Source organism: Daphnia magna, linkage group LG8 (assembly GCF_020631705.1).
Source record: "Daphnia magna isolate NIES linkage group LG8, ASM2063170v1.1, whole genome shotgun sequence".
Taxonomy (NCBI): domain Eukaryota; kingdom Metazoa; phylum Arthropoda; class Branchiopoda; order Diplostraca; family Daphniidae; genus Daphnia; species Daphnia magna.
This window is the reverse complement of record NC_059189.1, coordinates 3,750,144-3,770,388: the sequence shown is the minus strand read 5'-3', so window position 1 is coordinate 3,770,388 and position 20,245 is coordinate 3,750,144. Positions and strand designations below refer to the sequence as shown.

At 39.0% G+C, this 20,245-nt stretch overlaps 4 protein-coding genes across 12 annotated transcripts in view; 2 read left to right on the top strand and 2 right to left on the bottom strand.

The window, feature by feature from the left end:
• Positions 1-119: 119 nt before the first annotated feature.
• Positions 120-5,472, bottom strand: LOC116928942 (glucose dehydrogenase [FAD, quinone]). Its single transcript, XM_045177665.1, has 9 exons — positions 4,316-5,472; positions 3,922-4,147; positions 2,449-2,612; positions 2,137-2,372; positions 1,705-1,985; positions 1,537-1,583; positions 961-1,472; positions 301-880; positions 120-214 (listed from the first exon to the last, which is right to left on the bottom strand). Exons 2-9 carry the CDS (start codon positions 3,938-3,940, stop codon positions 152-154), a joined length of 1,902 nt encoding a protein of 633 aa, XP_045033600.1. The 5' UTR covers positions 3,941-4,147; positions 4,316-5,472; the 3' UTR covers positions 120-151.
• A 141-nt stretch (positions 5,473-5,613) lies between these two features.
• LOC116928944 (glucose dehydrogenase [FAD, quinone]) overlaps positions 5,614-20,245 on the bottom strand; it is a 33,969-nt gene continuing 19,337 nt past the window's right edge. Inside the window, exons 1-12 of one of the 8 annotated variants that reach the window (XM_032936082.2) lie at positions 11,880-12,196; positions 11,649-11,799; positions 11,152-11,283; positions 8,584-8,745; positions 8,433-8,514; positions 8,185-8,338; positions 7,813-8,096; positions 7,543-7,589; positions 6,966-7,471; positions 6,808-6,906; positions 6,232-6,712; positions 5,614-6,144 (exon numbers count right to left, since the gene is read on the bottom strand). In XM_032936082.2, the coding sequence (XP_032791973.2) occupies positions 6,067-6,144; positions 6,232-6,712; positions 6,808-6,906; positions 6,966-7,471; positions 7,543-7,589; positions 7,813-8,096; positions 8,185-8,338; positions 8,433-8,514; positions 8,584-8,715 (1,863 nt within the window). In that variant the 5' untranslated portion in view covers positions 8,716-8,745; positions 11,152-11,283; positions 11,649-11,799; positions 11,880-12,196 and the 3' untranslated portion in view covers positions 5,614-6,066. Of the gene's footprint in view, positions 6,145-6,231; positions 6,713-6,807; positions 6,907-6,965; positions 7,472-7,542; positions 7,590-7,812; positions 8,097-8,184; positions 8,339-8,432; positions 8,515-8,583; positions 8,766-8,871; positions 9,647-9,768; positions 9,935-11,151; positions 11,284-11,648; positions 11,800-11,879; positions 12,197-13,683; positions 13,823-20,245 lie in introns of those variants that run through there. The other 7 variants (XM_045177666.1, XM_032936080.2, XM_045177669.1 and 4 more) reach the window with 7 other exon arrangements.
• On the top strand, positions 12,612-13,627 carry LOC116928963. The gene is made up of 4 exons (XM_032936116.2): positions 12,612-12,805; positions 12,889-13,034; positions 13,111-13,244; positions 13,309-13,627. Exons 1-4 carry the CDS (start codon positions 12,734-12,736, stop codon positions 13,410-13,412), a joined length of 456 nt encoding a protein of 151 aa, XP_032792007.1. The 5' UTR covers positions 12,612-12,733; the 3' UTR covers positions 13,413-13,627.
• LOC123475246 lies at positions 16,715-19,025 on the top strand. 2 transcript variants are annotated; one of them, XM_045177679.1, is made up of 4 exons: positions 16,715-16,875; positions 16,943-17,064; positions 17,128-17,366; positions 17,457-19,025. In XM_045177679.1, exons 1-4 carry the CDS (start codon positions 16,804-16,806, stop codon positions 17,609-17,611), a joined length of 588 nt encoding a protein of 195 aa, XP_045033614.1. In that variant the 5' UTR covers positions 16,715-16,803; the 3' UTR covers positions 17,612-19,025. The 2 variants fall into 2 exon arrangements, with proteins under 2 accessions (XP_045033614.1, XP_045033613.1); XM_045177678.1 differs by having other exon boundaries at positions 17,436-19,025.

Here is a 20,245-nt window from a genome sequence, read left to right as displayed (position 1 = left end):
ATGTACAACATCAAACTTTATTAGAATTATTGCTATAAATACTTAAGAAAATGAGAAACTCGTCAGAGTGATGAGAAGTTTTCTCGCATAAGTTTTAAGTTAATGATTTTTTCTTTTTCTTTCCCAAGATTTCCTTGTTAGGTGGCAATCGTCATCCTGCATAGCCTAGCCACGAACGCTTGATGAGATCAGCAGCTTTCTCCGCTATCATGATCTTAAAAAAAAAATAATAATAATTTACCTTTTGTTGAGGAATTCAAAATGACATGCAGCCATGCGAAAATTTTCAAAAGTTATTACGACTGGGGCGTTGGTATTTCCCGAAACGACGTTTGGCATAATGGAAGCGTCCACAACGCGTAATCCTGCTATCCCGTAAACGCGTAGTTCAGGATCAACTACAGCCATAGGATCTGAGCTATTCCCCATCTTGCAGGTGCCAGCTTGATGGTAAAGTGTGGTTGAATAATGGCGTAAGAAACATCCCCAGTAATCATCCGTAAATAACGGCAAATGTTCGCATCCAGGGAACGGTTTGTCGTAGAAACGCGATCCGAAACGTTGGAAGGCGGCCGTTTGACTTAGTGCTAGTCCGATTTTCATGCCTTCAATCATCACTTTCAAATCGTATTCGTCTTGAAAGTAATTAGCGTAAATTAACGGCTTATCGTAGGGGTCATCTGATTGAAGGAGCAGATAGCCTTTAGATCTGGGTCGCAGCACTATTGGTATGGGTTGCCAACTGTCTTCCAACGAAATGGGTTCGTAATAATCGTCCCAAATATCATCCCGTATGCCATCGTTATGTCGCAATGTCTTGCCGCCATCTGAGATTGGTGAACCGGCGATAAACTGCAGTTGCATGTCGGGGAAATCGTCACTGCATTTCACAATAATAATTAAAAAAAAAGAATTAGAAATGCAGAGTGCACGGAGTGCAAGAGAAAACACAAAACATACTTTGGGTCAGCATATTTGGTATTGACCCAGGCAAGTCCCTCAGTACCGCTGAGGGCGGTCCACGGGCCATCTAGTGACTGTTTGTATTTGATCAAAGATGGCAGATTGAAAAATCGAGGTTCAACCAGCGATATTGTTTCATTAATCAAATAAACCATGCCACGGCCAGAGATATGGTCTTGAAGGTTTCGACCAACGCCGGGCAAATGATGCACGACGGGAACACCAACTTGTTGCAAATGACGAGCGTCTCCGATGCCACTGAGAAGCAGCAAATGAGGACTGCCGATAGCCCCAGCTGCCAGGATCACTTCTTTACGAGCTATAATTTCGTAGATTTTCCCCTTCCGCTGGAAAACCACACCCTCGGCTCGTCGAAGATGAGCATCAATTAGAATACGATGGACGTGAGCTTGCATAGCCACATGCAAATTCGGACGATGACGGACCGGGCGTAGAAATGCCTTGGCTGTCGAACAACGACTTCCTCGTCGTATCGTCCCCTGCGGAATCTGCAAACAAAAATAAACAAAAATAACTTATGCAAACATGGAGAATGTTTCTCTTTAACCATACCATGAAGCCCGTCTGGTATTCGCCGTTACAGTCCCGATTCTCGTAACCTACAAGTACAATCTTATCCGTCAATCAAATTGGACACGAAAATCAAAGGCACGTTTGTGGTATGAAAAATAAAATGGAACATTTTTTTGCCGGAGGGAGAAATAATGTCAAAAAACATACCCAATTCAATGCCAGCCTCTAGAAATGCAGAGGCTAACGGTGTGCGATAAGGTGCTTCTTGGATGGTTAGCAATCCGCCGACACCGTGATACGGGCTCTGGGCAAAGTAAGGATTGCGGTTGTCCTCCGATTTGATAAAGTAGGGCAAAACTTCGTTGTATGACCATCCGTAGTTGCCCATGGCCGCCCAACTGTCGTAATCACGCCGGTTACCTCGGACGTACAACATATAATTGAGGACGGACGAACCTCCCAGCACTTTTCCTCGTGGCCAGTTGCATCTACGGTCCAAAAACGGATAGGCAAACAAAATTAAAAGCAAGTTAATCACAGGAAAAGGGAGAGTTGGCAATCAATTGGACCGTCACGTAGACGGCAATGGTTAACCAGTACGCCGGAATTCTCTTCGTGGCAGAATGTGCTGTGTCATACCTGTGCTCCTTCAAACCCAAACACTGTCCCGGTTGCGGCTCTGTTTGATATTGCCAATCCATTTCAGTCAGCTGTTGATATTTGGCCGCACCGGGTACATCCGACCAAATTGTTTCATCACCTCCGGCTTCTAGTAACAGCACAGTCCAATCTCCGATCTCGGACAATCGCGAAGCAATCACCGCTCCGGCCGATCCAGCTCCCACAACAATAAAATCGTATTCGGTCAGGTATTTCTACGCGGAAATCAATGAAAATAAAATAATAAAAGATATTAGCATTTGAGGCAATCAAACTTGAATTGTAGCTTACTTTGGCATTTTTCACCCGTCCTTCCGGATCATTTTTACCCCAAACAAAGGCGTGACTGGAGGCAATAAAATGACCAGATGAAATGAGCAAGAACAGTGGCAAAAGCAAGCGCCGTACAAACATTCTTCTGTTGACTAAGCGTTCCATGGTTTCTTCATGTCCCTCTGGCAAAAAAAAAAAAGAAAAAAAAAGAAATAAGAATAGTTTAAAAATAAAAGGATGGTAAAGGTTCAATATGAAGAAATATTCCGTAATCACCCATTTGACCCACATGTATGTTTTTAGGAGAATCTCATGTGGGGAAAACGTCCTTCGTCTCACCGGTTGCGGATGGCCTTCTCCGGGGAGAAAGTCAAGAGCAACAGTTTCTCCGCCGGAGGATAGTCAATTCACGCTTCTTTTTATCCATACAACTTTTTTTTCTTTCAAATAGATTCTTCGCCCCGTGTTGATCTTTATCCCGATTGCGCTAGGCTCATCGTCCAACTGTCTAATCCGACGGTGACAGCTTTCCGTGATTTATCAAGTTACATGACCACCACACGCAGACAGGTAACATTCGCATCCTTTAAACACGTGAAAATATTCTCACGCGGACATATCGTTACGCCGTGTTTGCGAATTGACAAACAGATGTATTTGAGGATGACAGAAAGCAAAAACATTAACCAACCACGAAAAAAAAAAAGAATATAAAGGATGATGAAACAACGAAAGACACTCTAAAGACAGACGGTTGGCGTGCGTGAGTCAATTCACGAACGACGGAAACACGGGAGAGTGCCGTACCGTAAATCACCACGTACACAACTTTTTTTGAATGTTGACCAAGACCCATGATTACGAGAGAGAAAAACGGTTTTTCTTTTCCTTTTTTAGGTCACTTTAAGCATACATTTAGTATTTTAGTTCACGTTCCGACAGACAAAGTTTACTCATCCGCCTAGCCTACGTTTCTCTTCTGTGAAAGACACCTATAATGACAGCAGGTTCGAAATCACCGGTTCAAGGCGGAGTGTATCCGGAAGGAATATTCATTAACCATATCGCACTGAAGAATTTCAATTTAGTCATTTTTAATTGCATTAGACAACAACAACAAAAAAGTGATCCGTCTGATCAATGATTTCTTGGGCATTTCTTTCACGTTCTAATAAGAATGCATAACATTAAAACGGCCTAGTTTTTGAATAATTTCTCCGCATCAGAGAGAGAGAAGGAATGCAATTAAACCCCCCTAGGACCTAGACATACTGTACATAGAGATCACCGTTAAATAAGGGATGTGGCAGAATGAGACTTATAGGTAGACTGTCGGCGGGACTGAAACCACACGCATCTGTCGCAACTTGGTTATCCCGCTCCGTTTTTTGTTTAGTACCTTCTTTGTTTTAATTCCGATTCATTTCGAGACGAATATTTCATACCATACAACAGAATAACTGTAAAAAATAAAAAAGAAACAAAACTTACTTGGGCTTTTAAACTGCATGAAAAATAGTAGAAGGCTTCCGTCCCCTTCCAATCGCGACTGCGTTCAAACTGCGACTGGAAGAGCCCGGTCGAAAATTTTCGTTACGTATTCATGAAGGCAGCAACTGGGCCTCACTGGGAAGATCACCATGAGGATCAATTCAACTTTCTCTCCTGGTCGCGACCGAATCGGTACTGGGCTGCGACACACACGTGAGGAGAGGCACTGTGAATTGTGAAAAGATTTCAAGGATAAAAAATAATAGAGAGAAAAGGGATGAATGCAACACGGTGTCTAGGTCATTGGGGCTTGCGTACAACTGAAGAGATTCAGCCCGATGGAAACGAATTTTAATTCCTTCAGGGGAAACAGGGAAGGGGTTAGAATAGTTACCAGTAGGTCCCTGCTGTAACCGCATGTTATCTCACTCTTTCGCTTCTTTTCCCTGCCTGAAGGATAAGGACTGAGGTTAAACTGTAGACGGACCTAAAACATTTTCTATAGCCTTTATTGCAAAACGATTTCGTTTTCATGTCGTCCAACTAGAAAGGAAAATCAATTTTTAAAGGATTGATAACACATATTTTAGCATATTCAAATTTTAAGGAAGCAAAACAGAGAAATTTTAAAAGCCATTTCCGCAGATGTGTGTTGTTGAGATTATATGACAACCTGAGGATTTTCCTGCACTCTGTTTTCCCTTGTGAAGTTTCGTTATCAACGGCAAAAGAGGTCACGGGACCTATATCAAAGATAAAAGGCTCTACGAGAAAGTGAGCTAGACCTTTTTACACACAAAAAGTATCATACGATTTCTAACGGAAAATTACTTTTCGATCATTCAGAAGCCAAATTACGAACAATTAACTTGGGTAACAAACGGGAAAAATGAGGAGTCAGCACGTGTTTTATTCTCAAGGTTCGATCGTCATTCATTACGAGCTTTTAATTTCGTTCGACTGGTTACGTAACATGTCTAAATAAAGCCTTTGGCGTTGTTGCAAATCGCAGTTGCTAACAAACGTACGCCAAAAACAGCCAAGCACCTCTTTTACGAGGATGAGGAATGACTCAAAAGGCGGGACACCTTAAAAATGAAAACGGTTAGAATCTGAATAGCGAGAGAAAGTTTTACTACAGCAATAGAAGCCCAGCTGAATTATCGAAAGTATAGACGAAGGATTGTTAATGGCACCTGGCCAGAAGGGAACTATAAATGGTATTTTTTCTTGATCACATTTTAACGCCAAATCTAATGATAAATGGTGTATCTTAAAAACAAAAAGACTACTATTTCTACTAGAAAATATTTTTTTTTCTCATCATAGCTTGCAAGTGTTTTGAAAGGATATCCAGGGAAACCCCCCCCCCCCCCCAAATGGCTTCGTAGCGTGATATTGTGACTTACAGGCTTTGATTTTCCCAGAGCATGAACACGCAACTTAGCAAAAATAAGAAAAGACTCTTCACCTAATTTCAGTCGAAATGTTTGACGTGGTGAACCAGAGATCTAAAAAATCCAGTTGGAACGAAAGTTCTTTTTTTTTTTACTCGTTTTCGCACGGAAAAATCTAATTTCTTGCTTATCGAAAGTTTTATGCATCACAGCTTACATATTCTCACACCTTTAAATTGGGGAGGATAACGCCATTATTTCATCCCTAAGGCCTTATATGATACGCGAGGCTTCCTTTCACGATATTCGATTTCTTTATTGGTAAAAAAAGGAAGAAAGTTTGCAAATGCAATTTGGCATTATAGATTTGCAAACTCTGCTTTCCTTTGATCACATTACAAACATTTTGTCGTACTGTCGTAGGGTTTTAACAATTCGACAAATGGGCAGCTACTTCAGTTCAATAGCGAAAACAAAAATTGTTGAGAGGATGGTGTGACTGAAATGTAACAAAGATGAAATTCCCTGCAAGTTGTTAGTATGGAACAAAGCAAATTTCAATCAGAGTGACTTAAAAAATAAATTAAATAAAAATGATTTGCTATGCGTGATTAGCCAACTCCGTTTGCGGGGAGAGAGCTGATTCTTATGGGCACCATAGTGTGCAACAAAAGAATAAATCATGCATACCAAACCAAAAGTATTGACTGAGACAAATAAACAAAATAATTAAATTAAGATGCTCAGATTAAATATCATTTGGTGATTCAGATCTTTCCTTCCAAAATTCTTTTATGAGATCAGCCGCTTTCTCCGCTATCATGATCTACAAATATAAAAATAAAATAGAGAGGAAATATTTTAATTTTTTTTTATGTCACATGTCCCAAGCTTTCACGTCTTGTTCAAATACCGTAGGTGCGTTGGTGTTTCCTGAGACGACATCCGGCATAATGGAAGCGTCCACAACGCGCAATCCTAGCGTGCCGTAAACGCGTAGTTCAGGATCAACTACAGCCGTAGGGTCTGAACTATTACCCATTTTGCAGGTGCCAGCTTGATGATAAAGTGTGGTAGAATAGTGACGTAAGAAGCACTCCCAGTACTCGTCAGTCCACAAAGGCAAAGTCTCACATCCGGGGAAAGGTTTGTCATACAGGCGCGAGTCAAAGCGCTGGAAGGCCTTCGTCTTGCTTAGTGCCAGCCCAATCTTCATGCCTTCAATCATCACTTTCATGTCGTGCTCTTCTTTGAAGTAATTGGCGTAAAGCAACGGCTTGTCGTATGGGTCACTAGAGCGAAGGAGTAGATAGCCCTTGGATTTGGGCCGCAAAACAATCGGAATTGGTTGCCAACTGTCGCGATATGCAATAGGCTCGTAATATTCCTTCCAGCTATATAAATAGTACATGTTTATTTATTTTTAACATCTGTTATTTACTTCATTTTCTTTGAATCTGGCGATAAAGATTTCTGATTTGGTTCTTACACTGAATCTTTGATGTTATCATTGACCTTCAGTGTTACACCACCATCAGCAATGGGCGAGCCAGCGATAAACTGAAGCTGCATATCGGGATAATCGTCACTGGAAAATAAAAATTCTTTTTAAATCCTAGCTTTTAGTTAACGATGACTTCAACTCACTTGGGATCGGCATATTTGGTTTTTACCCATGCAAGACCTTCTGTGCCACTCAGTGCAGTCAGCGGTCCCCTATTTCTGACGTAATTCAGAACAGACGGCATGTTGATAAAACGCGTCTCGACATACGAAACAGTTTCGTTAATCAGATAAACCATTCCTCTGCCAGATACGTGGTCTTGCAGGTTCTGACCAACACCCGGAAGGCTATGTTTGACGGAAATGCCCACCTGTTGTAGGTGGGTCGGATCACCTACTCCGCTCAACATCATCAGCTGAGGACTGCCGATAGCGCCGGCCGACAGGATGACTTCTTTACGTGCTCGAATCCTTTGGATCTTGCCATTACGTTCAAAAACTACTCCGTAAGCTCGTTTCTGATCGTCGATCAAGACGCGATGGGCATGGGCCCGTAGAGCGACGTGCAGATTCTTCCGCTTGCGGACTGGGCGCAGAAAAGCTTTGGCCGTTGAACATCGACTTCCGTCACGCACTGTTCCCTGAGGAATCTATGCATTCAAATATAATTAAAATTGATTATTTAGTAACAACATGAATTTAAAATTTTTTAAAAATATACCATAAAACCCGTTTGGATTGCTCCGTTGCAGTCTCGGTTTTCGTAACCTGTTTGTGAAGAAATAAGGAAAAAATCAATATGCCATCACCGATCCAACTCTTCACCCTCAAGGGATACAGTCGAATTCATAATTGGAAAAGGCACGGGCCCCACTTGAGATTATAAACCGATTTTCATTATTATTATTTAAAAATCCCCATATTGTTAGATGTAATAAAAGGTACGGATAATTTAGATTGACTCTCATATACAATAAAATGAAAAGTTTACCCATTTCGACTCCTGCCTGGACAAATGCAGCCGAAAGTGGAGTTTGATATGGGGCCTCTTGCACGGTCAGATATCCGCCAGTTCCATGGTATTCTTTATTCTTTGCCAAATACGGATTGCGATTGTCTTCCGATTTGATAAAGTACGGAAGGACTTCCTCAAACGACCAGCCGTAATTACCCACCTTGGCCCAGCCGTCGTAATCGCGTTTATTACCACGCACGTACAACATGTAATTCAACACGGACGAACCACCCACAACTTTTCCTCGCGGCCAATTGCACCTGTTTTGAATTTCATCATATTTAAAAATAAAAGGATATCGACCACAAAATGAAAAAAAAAATATATATATATAGCGTGATTATTTACCGTTCATCTTTTAAAGCCAAACATTGACCAGGTTGCGGCTCTGTTTGATATTGCCAGTCGATGTCAGTTAATTGAAGGAACTTGGCAAGGCCAGGTATGTCGGAAGTGATGGTCTCCAAGCCGCCAGCTTCCAACAAGAGGACAGTCCATCCGGCTGTTGAGAACGACACAAATAGGCCAACCGAAAAGAAAATGAATAAAAAATTAGGTGAGTGCAATAACCTATTTTAGAAATTGACATGTCATACCTATCTCTGAGAGTCGTGATGCAACTACAGCCCCAGCCGAACCGGCTCCAACGACAATGAAATCGTACTCCGGTAATAGATTCTATTTACAATACGCAAGGCAATTAATTTTAGTAAATTAATTTTTTTTTTTAAAGAACTGATGGCTTACGTTGACATTTTCCACCCTTCCATCCAAGTGTCCACGTATGTATGCATTAATTAACGAAAATGAAGAAGCAGAAGTTGTACCAACGATTGGTTGAATCCAAAAGGCGATTATCAGGAACACTGTAGGCTGCATGTCTCTTTACATTGCCTTTTGTCGAACGATCTATCAAGGAATAATACAATCTGTTGTCATATTTGCCAGTTCACGTTTTTACTAACTAAGTTGCATAGCTAAAAAATAACATACAAAGAAGGAACCTTCTAGTCACGATTTTAGTTGCAAACTTACGAGCGATGTTTATGGAGAAGCTTTAGTCCATCCATTTCCGCTTTATTGTTACCGTTACAAATTCCATAAAAATAGAATTATCAATTCAGATTGGCATGGTTTGGCCATTTCACGAACTTTCTTACTAGAATTGATTAATAAGCAGATGTCCAATAGCTTTACTTTATTTTGTACGATGACTAGGCAATTACTTCAGCCTTTTCACGCGATGACGCATTTTAGACCCAACACTCAAGTCAACAGGATGATTCATTACCACAAATAAAATAAACATTCAATAAAGGAACTAGACCAATGGAATGCGTTTGTCTTTGATTTCCTAAAGTGCAGCGATACGGGAGTCTATAGTTAAGGCTATAAACTAAATCTATTTTTGTTGTCTGTTTATGTGCCGTTAACTGTCGGCCGTTGACCCTTTTCTTTCTTAGCGCACAATAGCTATTGTTGACTGGATCAGTTAACATTGTGATTAAAGCTTCTATCGAGCTTGTCCCCAACAAGACACTTTGTGGATACCATAGTTTAAGCGATGGGACACTACGAAAATGGTTATATATTAGTATGGTATCTTATTGGATGGGTAGCGCAGACGATTCCTAAAGAGTGAAAATCCCGCACGTTTATTTTTTCTGTTCAAATCGATTCGGCATAGCCAAATTTGAGTTGCGCTATTTAAGATATTTGCAATTACCCATCCATCAACGCAAATCTTTTTCCCTTCCATAAAGACGGAAGATCGCCACAGGCTTGTTCAACTGCATTCGTAGAATAACAATTCAATTACGATCAGTAACTACAAAAGTTAAAGTCTACCTTTAAAAATTGACTAAAAACCAATGATTTAGAAGCGGTAGAAAGAATTTTTTAAAAAGATTCCAACCCTTATAATCATCTTACTTTTGAAACGGATATCCTTAAAGACGGAAACGCACGCTTAACTGTACAGTAGAAAATTAAATATCCCTTTTGTAGGCTCAACACTAAGCCCGAAACAACGGTTGTGGGAACGGTAAGCTAACGCTGCTGCTGGCCAACTACCACACGAAAAGACTGAAGACGGAATGAGTGAAAATTCTAGACGAACGTAAAAAACTCCTCCCACCTGTGTGAGGTAAAGATTGCTCGGAAAAGAGTAGTCAGAAGACAATCGGAATATGAGCGCGTTCTATATACGTATGCTAGATGACCTCCAGGGATAACAAAAAAAAAAAGACACAATTTTCGTTTCGAGTTCAAAATGCAACAGATTAGTACGTACAAAAACAAAAAATAAAATAAAAATAATTCAGAAAACAGGTTCTACACAGACATCAAATATCTCCTAGCTATCTCCCTAAAACTGAAAACGAACAGCAAGACAAACGGCCACGGCAAACACAAAATTTTATCCTCTTTTTTTTTTTTTCTTTTACCCTACGCGTGACCCGCATTCCATTTTCTTACTGAGTCGAAGACTACGCCTTCACCAACCCCGGAAAACAAATAGAAAGAACACGAGAAGCTCACGACGGTTCAATCCGAAAAATGAAAAAAAAAAAAAATGAAAAAATGTATTTAAATAAATCTGATTTTTAAGGCAAGGCCTAATTTCCTGAATTTTCCCGTCATTTAAAAAAAAATGGATCAAACAATAATGCATAATTCAAGATATCATTTGAAACCCAAATCAAAGAGTATGGGAAAAAAAATAATTTATAGTTGAGGTCAATAAAATATACGATAGCCACATCGTGACCCCGCAGCGACGCATGACAGATTAAAAACAGAGTTGTGAGCGCGTTCGCTATATACAGACAAAAAAAAAAAAAAAAATGCGCCCTTAGGCCTTGATTTAAATGGTTGGCACGGAACTTGCGGAGTTCTAAAATCTAGTACGCGTTCAAGCGTGTGCATGTCCCACGGAGGCTATAAATCCAGTTCTAGTTCCGCGTCACACATTCATGCAAAAATGAGAGGAAATTCTTGAGACCCCTTTAAAAAAAAATTTTGATAACATGTGCGCTATTTTATTCATTCACCCCCCGCTTAAGAATCTCCCTTTAAACTTTTCGTAGAACTTCTAAGAACCCCCCCAAAAAAAAGATATTTGTTTAGTCCCTAGAGCAGCCGTTTTTTTTCGTGATACATTCAAGAAACAAACAACATCTCGTGGGAAAGTGAGAGGACTATAAAACCACAGTTACTATTCACTGAAGCAGCGAATTTAAAACGCAGCGTAGCCAAAGTAAAGTTAATAAAATAGAGCATAATAATGCAGAAGTCTACAAATTCTGTTGTTACCTGAGTCCAAATAGAACGACATGGCCAAACCGATGGTAAACAAAGAACTAGTAGTGTGGCAGTGAGGGCTGGAATGACACGTCAGCGACTCGTTGATATCACTTTATGCTGCATTTTGTTTGTAATTACGTTCTGTAGAAAAGAAAAAAGAGATTAAAATGGAGCAAAATAAAATTTGGAAAGCATTCTAAATTGTTGTTTCAGGGCTCTGGCTGTCTATGTTGCAATCTTTTACCCTTTAAGGTATGTTTTTCAAGATGTCTGAAATCATTGGCTTTGCAACGACAAAACCGATTTCATAGTCTGGGTCAAACATGCTCAACACAACCAGTTTTTTTTTGTGCCGTTTTCCCTTCTCCTAACCATAAAGATTGGTAAACCATTTGACACGCTTACACACAAATCAGGATTTCAAAATGCGATTCAATATTCAACGAATAGAAAAATAACGGACTAGTCCAAATAGGATTAAAACTAGAGCTAAAAGACGAACGTACTAGGAAACGAGTGATGGACCACGTGCAAACCTAACTATCAAAGCCGGTCACGACATACGCACGTTTCGAACAAAAACAGGTTTCCTTCACAAGTTTTCACGCGGGCGAACAGATGTCGCCTTCTATCGGTAGTGCTCAAAGCTTTGCAAGTCTGTACAAGTGAACAAACCACAGGTGAAACGTTCCGTAAACTAAGAATATTAGTCGACATCTGTAAACAGCTCGCCATACCTTTTGCTGGGCAAATGACAGTCTTTGAATTTGTCTTCGGTAGTCGTGGAAAATGTTCTACATATCTAAACAGTCCGCAATTTCGAAATACGACATACTTGTCGAATGCCCTTAACTTTCACAACATTAAATGAAAACAGGGTAATCTGAGCCATTTTTTGTATCAAATCACTTGCGAATGCAAGATCCTTTTTGTTCGAGAACTAACTCGTGACTGCCTAATGGTCTGCTAATAGGCCTGACGCAAATTAAGAAATGGACAGGGAAACAAAGAAAAATTGCGCGCGTTAGCTCGGGGGCAATGACAAGTTCAGGCTTGTCTAATCCATCTGCAGTCAACACATAACAAAAAAATAAAATGTAAAAATAAAATTATATTGATGGGTCGACAATTTCCGACGACAATCCCGTTATGAAAAACGTTTCTTTTACACAAAGTCAAACACAATACGTTACGATGGTTGTTTCCGTACGACGGATATGATGCAGATAATATAATTTTACTCGGAAATTTCATCAGGTTTGGGACGGTTGGGTCCAATGACAACGTAGAGTTCATTCTTTTTTATTACGGTTACAATTCGTAACCAAGAGAGGGGCTGAGCGTCAGGTTACACGCAATACTACCGGTCATCTTATCTTGAAAAACCCCACAACAATTTTATCAGGCGAGCTTATCCGACTTGAAAAAGATTGGGGAGATCAGATAAGAGAATGCAAGACAAAACGGCAGTTGGTAAGGTAATTTGTCAGTTGGTTTGATAGAAATTGTTGGTCGTTCTGTGTTTCACTCACGTCATCGTTTTCCCAAGCACATACACACAAAAAAGTGCAAAAAGTATTTGACAACGAAAATGGCCAATTTCCTAATCAAGAGTTTAGCTTTCTTGGACATGTGCACAGCAGTTGTGGTTATCATCTTCCAAGTATGTTAACTTAAACATAATTCATATGTCTCTACTACAAAAAAAAAGGATGTCTCACGTAACTCACGTATGCGTTTCAACAGATAAGTACTTTGGCCCGCTACTCGTCACAGCCAGAAACGGGCGATTTAGAAAAAGTGGGAGCTGGAATTTGGGCTGGAATCAGCTTTATGATTACGGGCATCGTCTTCTGGCGATCGGCCCACAAAGAAAAATTGGCGCGTGTTTAGTACGTACATTTAAAAGTTTTTTTCAACTGTAAAGCAATGGCGTTAAAGTTAACTTCACCACGTCTTTAATTGCAGCAATCAATGGGAGGTGGCCACAGCTTTGATCTCATTCTTTTGTGCGATCGCACTGATTGGCGTCATGGCTGCTAATATTGAAAGAATTGAGGAAGACTGGTATTGCCTCTATCGGTTTGTCCGCAGAGACCACTGTAAGTAACTTCAAAACATGACGTAATAGTTAATTTATTCATTTACTACGTTAAAACAAAACAGGCACAGTCCAACACGCTCTCGATGGCGTAATACTTTTCGGTGGGTGTTTGGCATGTGTTATCAACGGAGCCCTGAGCTTCATTTCTTGCTACTGTTACAACTGAGACCACCAAAACCGGTATACAATTTAAAACACCAACATGCCAATTTTTTTTTTTTAAAGAAAACAATGGAGCCAAATGATTCAACATAAACTATTTTTCGTTAACGTACGGATTCCCACGAAAGGTTCTTTTTATCACAGTGTTTGTACCCGTAACACCTGTCATCTGGGTTGCATGGATTGTCATAATACATCATACACAATTACCAAAAGAAATTCATTTTCCCTCTTAAATAAGCTACACCCAGCTGAAAGAAAATTGTAATTAATACCTCAGAATGTCTTCTGCTGCAAGATCGACTAGTAGGGGAGAGTGGGGCTAGTTGGCAGGAGGGCAAATTTGCAATTCCTAATTTAGAAGAATTGTGTGAAAGAGGTTTTATTGAAATAATTCATAGTCAAAGATGTTTATCGTGCGCACATTTGTGCAAAGTTTTATAAATTTATCCCAAAAAGTTTAGGAAATAGAAAATAACGAAATTTTTTGCGTCAAATCCACAATAGTTGAGTGCTTGGTATTCATCAATTTTATCTTTTCTTGGTATGCATATAATTTTTAAAAAATATTAGTTTTATAGAAAATTGTGTCCTCTATTGAACTGTAACAATGGATTTGTTTTAATCAATTATAAAGGAGTAATAAAAATTGTTATTTGAATAAACCCCGGGTTGGGGCAAGTTGATACATTGCAACAGGGTCAATCCGCGCGGATTTGACAAATCCGATGCGCGACCAAAACTCGGATTTCGTTGAAATTTGGTAAGTGAATCAATAAATATGTTTGAAATTTATTGGCCAAAGGATTTTTTTTTGCGCAATTAGGGAAAAAGTTACAGCAAAATGAAAATCAGATTTTTTCATTTTGCCGTAACTTGGGATTTTTTCCGCATTTTCATTTTTATTTATTTAAGACTAGTTTTTATTTCTCTATTGATTTTTGAATAAGTACATCTTATTCAGTTTTTCACGCTCTTTTTAATGGTATTTTTTTGTTTCAAAATTTTTAAATTTAATTACGTTATTTAACTTTTAAATGTTCAGAGTGTGAGTGTGAGATCCTCTTACCTCCATCGTGTCTAAGACCAGACATATACTCTTTACCGTTTTATTAGATTGAAAAATTTCGTGATTTTGTCATCGTATATTAAAACTATTAGAAGGTAAGGAATGCTACCAGTTAGCCGTTTTTTCCACTAGCCACTAGGCAGCCATATCTTTATTTTATGGTCACTAAAAAATGGTTATTGTGACTCTTGTACTTAATCAAAAAGTCGAACAGACTTTTTAGCAAAACTTCTATTAAAAAGTAAACTAATCCAATTAAGTCTTGGGTTTTTATTTGATATTAAATTAGCGATTAAAGTCAAAAAAATTAAAAGGAAATTTAAAAAATGTTTAACTTGACACAGAAATATGTAGAAGAACTTGTATGTAACTATGTGTTACATGTTGCAATCATAAAATTAACAATTGATTGTGAATTAGATTGGATTTGGATCGGATTTGGATCGGATTTGGATTGGATTTTCTCAAATTTAAAATGATTTGGATTTGGATTTGGATTTGATTTGGATTGGATTTTGCTGATTTTTTCGAGCTTAGGATTTGGAACGGATTTCAAAACACACGCAATGATTTGGATTTGAGTCAAATCCGGCAAATTTAGAAAATCCGAAACACTGCCCTCCCCTACATAAGACTTCCTTTAATCGAGGAAAACTAATTTCGAATTTCTATCGATACACGACGTCTAACTTAAAATGAAAGCATTTGGCGTCACCGTAATAATCAAATATTTAAAACGCTAACTAGAAAACGGGGCCAAGGATAACAAGCAACAAGGGAGAGCGAAAGGAAATTTGGCATTATTTGCGGAGAAGAAGAAAGGCGCATTGCACTTTTCGCAAAGGACAAAAATTACACTGCACCGTACAAACAACAGCTACGTGCGCAAATGCAAACACCTTAAAGCCCATAGCATAAATATTTTGCAATCAAAGCAATTAGTTTTTCTTCAGACAAAACGATGATATCTCGCTTCGAAAAGAAACACTTTTGTTGATCGGCGTGTGGGACGTGAATTACATCATCCTACCATATCTTATAGATTACGATGGTTCGAGAATTTTCGAAAAACGTTGTCGACCCGTTAAATTAGATTTCGATAAACGAGTACGCATTCAAGTGAATCACTACGCCTAACGGAATCCAATGCGAAAATGCCAGTATGCATACACGTCAGAAAACCGCATCCTTTCTCTATTGAACACGTGTTGTAGTAGACATTACTGATTACAAAACACTAGAGTTCCTGAAGTGTCACGATCCCCTTGTTATCCCTCTAAAGTTATATAAAAGTGGTAAATCTTCATCTAAGTTTATTCCCCCCATAGAGAAATATCATTTGATATTATGTTTTGTAATAAACATCGCGATCCTCTAACGAAAGCACTAACTCTGACAACTTAAACTTGAACACGGACATTTCTTTCTTTTGATACACTAGGGTCACTAGCAGACTGCAGTACAGTAGCGGTCCACGAAGTGGGAGGCTCGCAAAGTGGGAATTCCTACAAAGTGGGAAGGGGTGGAGCCTGAAACAAAAAGACCTTTCTAGCCTCGTATTCTTTGAACTTTCGCGGAGATTCAAACTTAAAACCCTTTTTGGCCGGTTTTCTGCCCTAAATATATGATGGAAATCGCTGCCGAGTAAAAAAAACCTATAATAATTGAGATAACTCACCAGTTATATTTAAAAATTCGTTGTGAAATTCAATCAAAATTTGGTGATTTCTAGTCTACTTCATGTGTTCTATTTTATTACGATTAAACCCGGAAAATGTTTTTTTAATTTGTGATGTACTTCCATTGATGTAATATACGTAATATTTTGCTGTGATGAATAAGAGAAACAGAAAGTGCGTACGAACACACTTTCTAATTTTTAATGATAAACTTCATGCATCGGGTTCAGCAAGAAATATTGTGCCACGGGAACAGTGCTGAGGGCAACAAGGTCACATCTCTCTAGCAGTTGCAAGACCCTTCTTGTATTGTTCTTATGGGGCACCACGAAGTGGTACAAACCGGCAAAGTGGGAAGCTTCTCCCCTTGCACGACTTGTCCCACTTCGTGGACCGCTACTGTAAAAGGCAAACAACTGCTAAGTTCATGGGCTCAATCTAGCCAAGTCTGCAGCATGTTTCGGCTATTCCCCGCCGCGGTGCGCACAAATCGACTAGCCGCACGACTTTTGGCTATACGGATACGAAGCAAGTAGAAAGTGGTCCATAATGTTGGGAAAGAATTCTGGAGGGGTGTTAATCAGCCAGTGGATCTAGGCATTTGCACAATTCGACGAACAGTGTGCGCTTCACAACCGTCTTGTAAGATGTCGATGATTTTGCTAACGATTTTATCTGGTTCGGATTTCATTACGGGCTTGATCAGCATCATTGTTCAGGTAAACACCTGCATAACCTAACCCATTAATTTGGCGGTTTTTTTTAACTAATATTGTACTTCTTTAGGCAGTGATTATAGTCAATCACGATGATTGTTTTTACTCAAAGATGAAGGTGGGTCTTTGGAATGGTTTATTACTAGTCACAACAGCCACTTCTCTTTTTGTGATCGCCAGCCGTAAAAAACCGTAAATTATACATTAATACTTTCATTCGTTCACATTAATTCAAAAACAAAAAAATGTCTGCAGGAGTAACTGGATGCTCGTTATTTGCGCTCTGACTCTAATGGCTTCACTCGTGCAAGTCGGAGTGGCTTTGGGAGTCATCTATGAACTGCACAGTTTGCAGTACTTTCCCAACGGACCTGCAGCCAACGGGTGGGATGCTTTCCTGGGCATATTCAAATCGGACAACATACTCACTCAGATAGGCAAACACGCCCAAGTGCACTTATGTTACAAACTGCTCTTAAATGACGATTACTTAGGTAAGAAAAAATTCTTTTTTCAGAGAAAAAAAACAAACAAAATTAACATTTCAAAGGTGAAGCTTAAAGAAATAATATTATTTATTCAAGGTTCCAGACGGAAAACCCTAGAGAAAATACTGCTGTGCAGTGGTCTTATCGCAATCGCAGTTAAAATAGCGACATTTCTAGCGTTGCGGGTCAAACGCTTGGCCGTACCTGCTACAATCCAGTACACGCCACAAAATGTCGCTCTTTTATCGTGAAAATTTGGGTATGGGTAGTTTCGCCCGACAAAACTTTACATCGACACCTATTCGACTTTCTTTCGACAGGTGGCGACACTACCTCGACAAATATGCGAGACTATTTCGACAAATGGGTTAGGTTAGGTTAGGTTAGGTTAGGTTAGGTTAGGTTAGGTTAGGTTGGTTAGGTTAGGTTAGGTTATTGTCGATTTATTGTCGAAATCATTTCGCATATTTGTCGAGGTAGTGTCGCCTCCTGTCGAAAGTAAGTCGAAAAGGTGTCGATGTAAAGTTTTGTCGGGCGAACGTCAGCATCCCGTTTGACATTAAATTCGACTCTCTGCGATGCCGTATAAAAGACGGACAAACTTCACCAGCAGGAGAGTCTCCAGTCGACCAGCGAGGAGTCAGTGAGTCAGTCTTCCTCCCTCCGTCTGTTATCTTTTCCCTTTTGTTTTTGCCGCTGTGTTTTGAAATGTAATTGGTGTCAAATTTAAATAAACATTATCATCCCAATTGTCTCATCTGGTGGCAGCGAGGACGAACCCGCCGACCGAAGTCTTGGCCGTTACGGACACGTTACCAAAAACTCTACTACAGCAGTTCTTCGCCGATGATGGCACAAATTGAAGACAAATATTCTGTCACTGACATAAAAAAAAACCTTTAAAGAAGAAAATAAAGGCATTGTGGTTGGAGAAATTCAAGAAACTAAAAAAATTTGTAAGTAAAACACTGAAAATTAAAATATCTCGACCTGTTTTTTCGGCTGCTATTGTCGCAAGCCGAGTCACCATTGAGAAAGCCTCTTCCCACCCGGAAAAACACCAAGACAAGGAAAATCACCAAAATGGAAACAGCATATTTGCGGATGAATCTGTCATACGACCATCAGTGTTGGAACATCAAACGACTGTAAGTTGCATTTTTTCCATCCCTTTTCCTGAAACAACTTGCGAAAACGCAGCTGTTACCACGTCGACAAGTGAGGAAACAAAGGAACCAAAAATCGCTGTGACTTTCGACCACCTTGGTGACCACGAAGACCAACCCGGGCTGAAACATCTGGACCAGTCCCACATAACACAAGGCAGTCCGTCGGATGTCCGACAGATGTCGGGGTCGGATGTTGAGTACATCTTTTTGATATCCTCCGGAAAGCCCGATATCCGATTTGGATGTCCTACGGATGTATTTTTTTTTGGTTTTGACCGCCCTCAACAGCGCCGTCAGACATTCTAAGGATATCCGAACGGGCTTTCATTTGGCTATAAATATGACATGTATTGGACATCTATTCATGAAAAAACATTAGACTATACCAGGATTTGAACTCCGGTCTCCCGCATCACAGTCGAATCTTATTCCACTGTGCCAATCTACAGATATGTAATGTATCATTTTTGAACAATACAATCGAATTGTTGTAAAACACTTGAGCTTTTTCGATAACAAATCACATACAGGATTTTTAAGAAGTCAAGATGATGTCGAACTTAGGTTAAACCAGAGGTGTATAAATTGAAATTAAACAATTTATGCTAAATATTTTTTGAATTTTAAACTTCAGCATGATTTATTAAGTTTAAAGTAGTTTTTTATTATTTGAAATTATAATCATTTCATAAGTATACTTGCTTTTAATATTATTAGATGCCGAATAATATTTATTTTCTGTGAGTTAATTTTCAATGGCTTGGTTCCCGTAAGCTAAACGGAAAGCTTGTGCAAACAAACTCACGACTTTCATATATTTTATTCATTTTTTGTAATAAATTTTAAAATAAACCATCCGGCAATTAGATCATTACTCCTTTATTTTTAAAATTTTTCCTTTTAAATGCTGGACTTCAAATAAAAATACGTTCAAGGGAAAAATTTGAACACGGTTAAGTTTTCCCCCTGGGTCAATCCACGCGGATCCGTCAGATCTCGGGCGCGGGTAAGTCACGGATTTTGTTTAAATTTGGACAGTGGATTCATATAGTTATGAAACACTGATTTTCAAAATTTTATTGTATTTTTCCCAGTAGTTTCTGAGATATCGCAAAATGAAAAACGTTTTTTTCATTTTGCCGTAGAGCATTTTTTACCGGTGTTTTTTTATTTTTCAATTTTTGTCCCTACTATTTTATTTTTTGAGAAATTTAAATACAAGTTTCTTATTCAGTTTTTTACTAGCTTTCGTTTGGTTACATTTATTTTAGTAAAAAATTAATTTCATGAATATTTTGGATTTTCAACTTCATTTTATGTCTAACGGGCTTTCATGTAAAGTCAAAAAGGGTTGGCTTATCGGAACATAGGTGGCCTTTCCCCTTTACATTACCCTTTACCCTTTACATTAACCCTTTCTGACTATACATGAAAGCCCGTTAGGCATAAAATGAAGTTGAAAATCCAAAATATTCATGAACTTTGCCGATTTGTTTCGGCCAAAGTATAAGTTTAAGTCCTTTGAATTTAATACATATGGTTAATTGATATTTAATGAATAATTTAAAAAAAAACCGCTACTCTATGAAGTCGCAGATTTTGGCTACCGATTTTTGAATAAGGAAGGGTTTACAAATTTAAAAGTTAAATTACTATACTTAGAATTAATTTTTTACTAAAATAAATGTAACCAAACGAAAGCTAGTGAAAAACTGG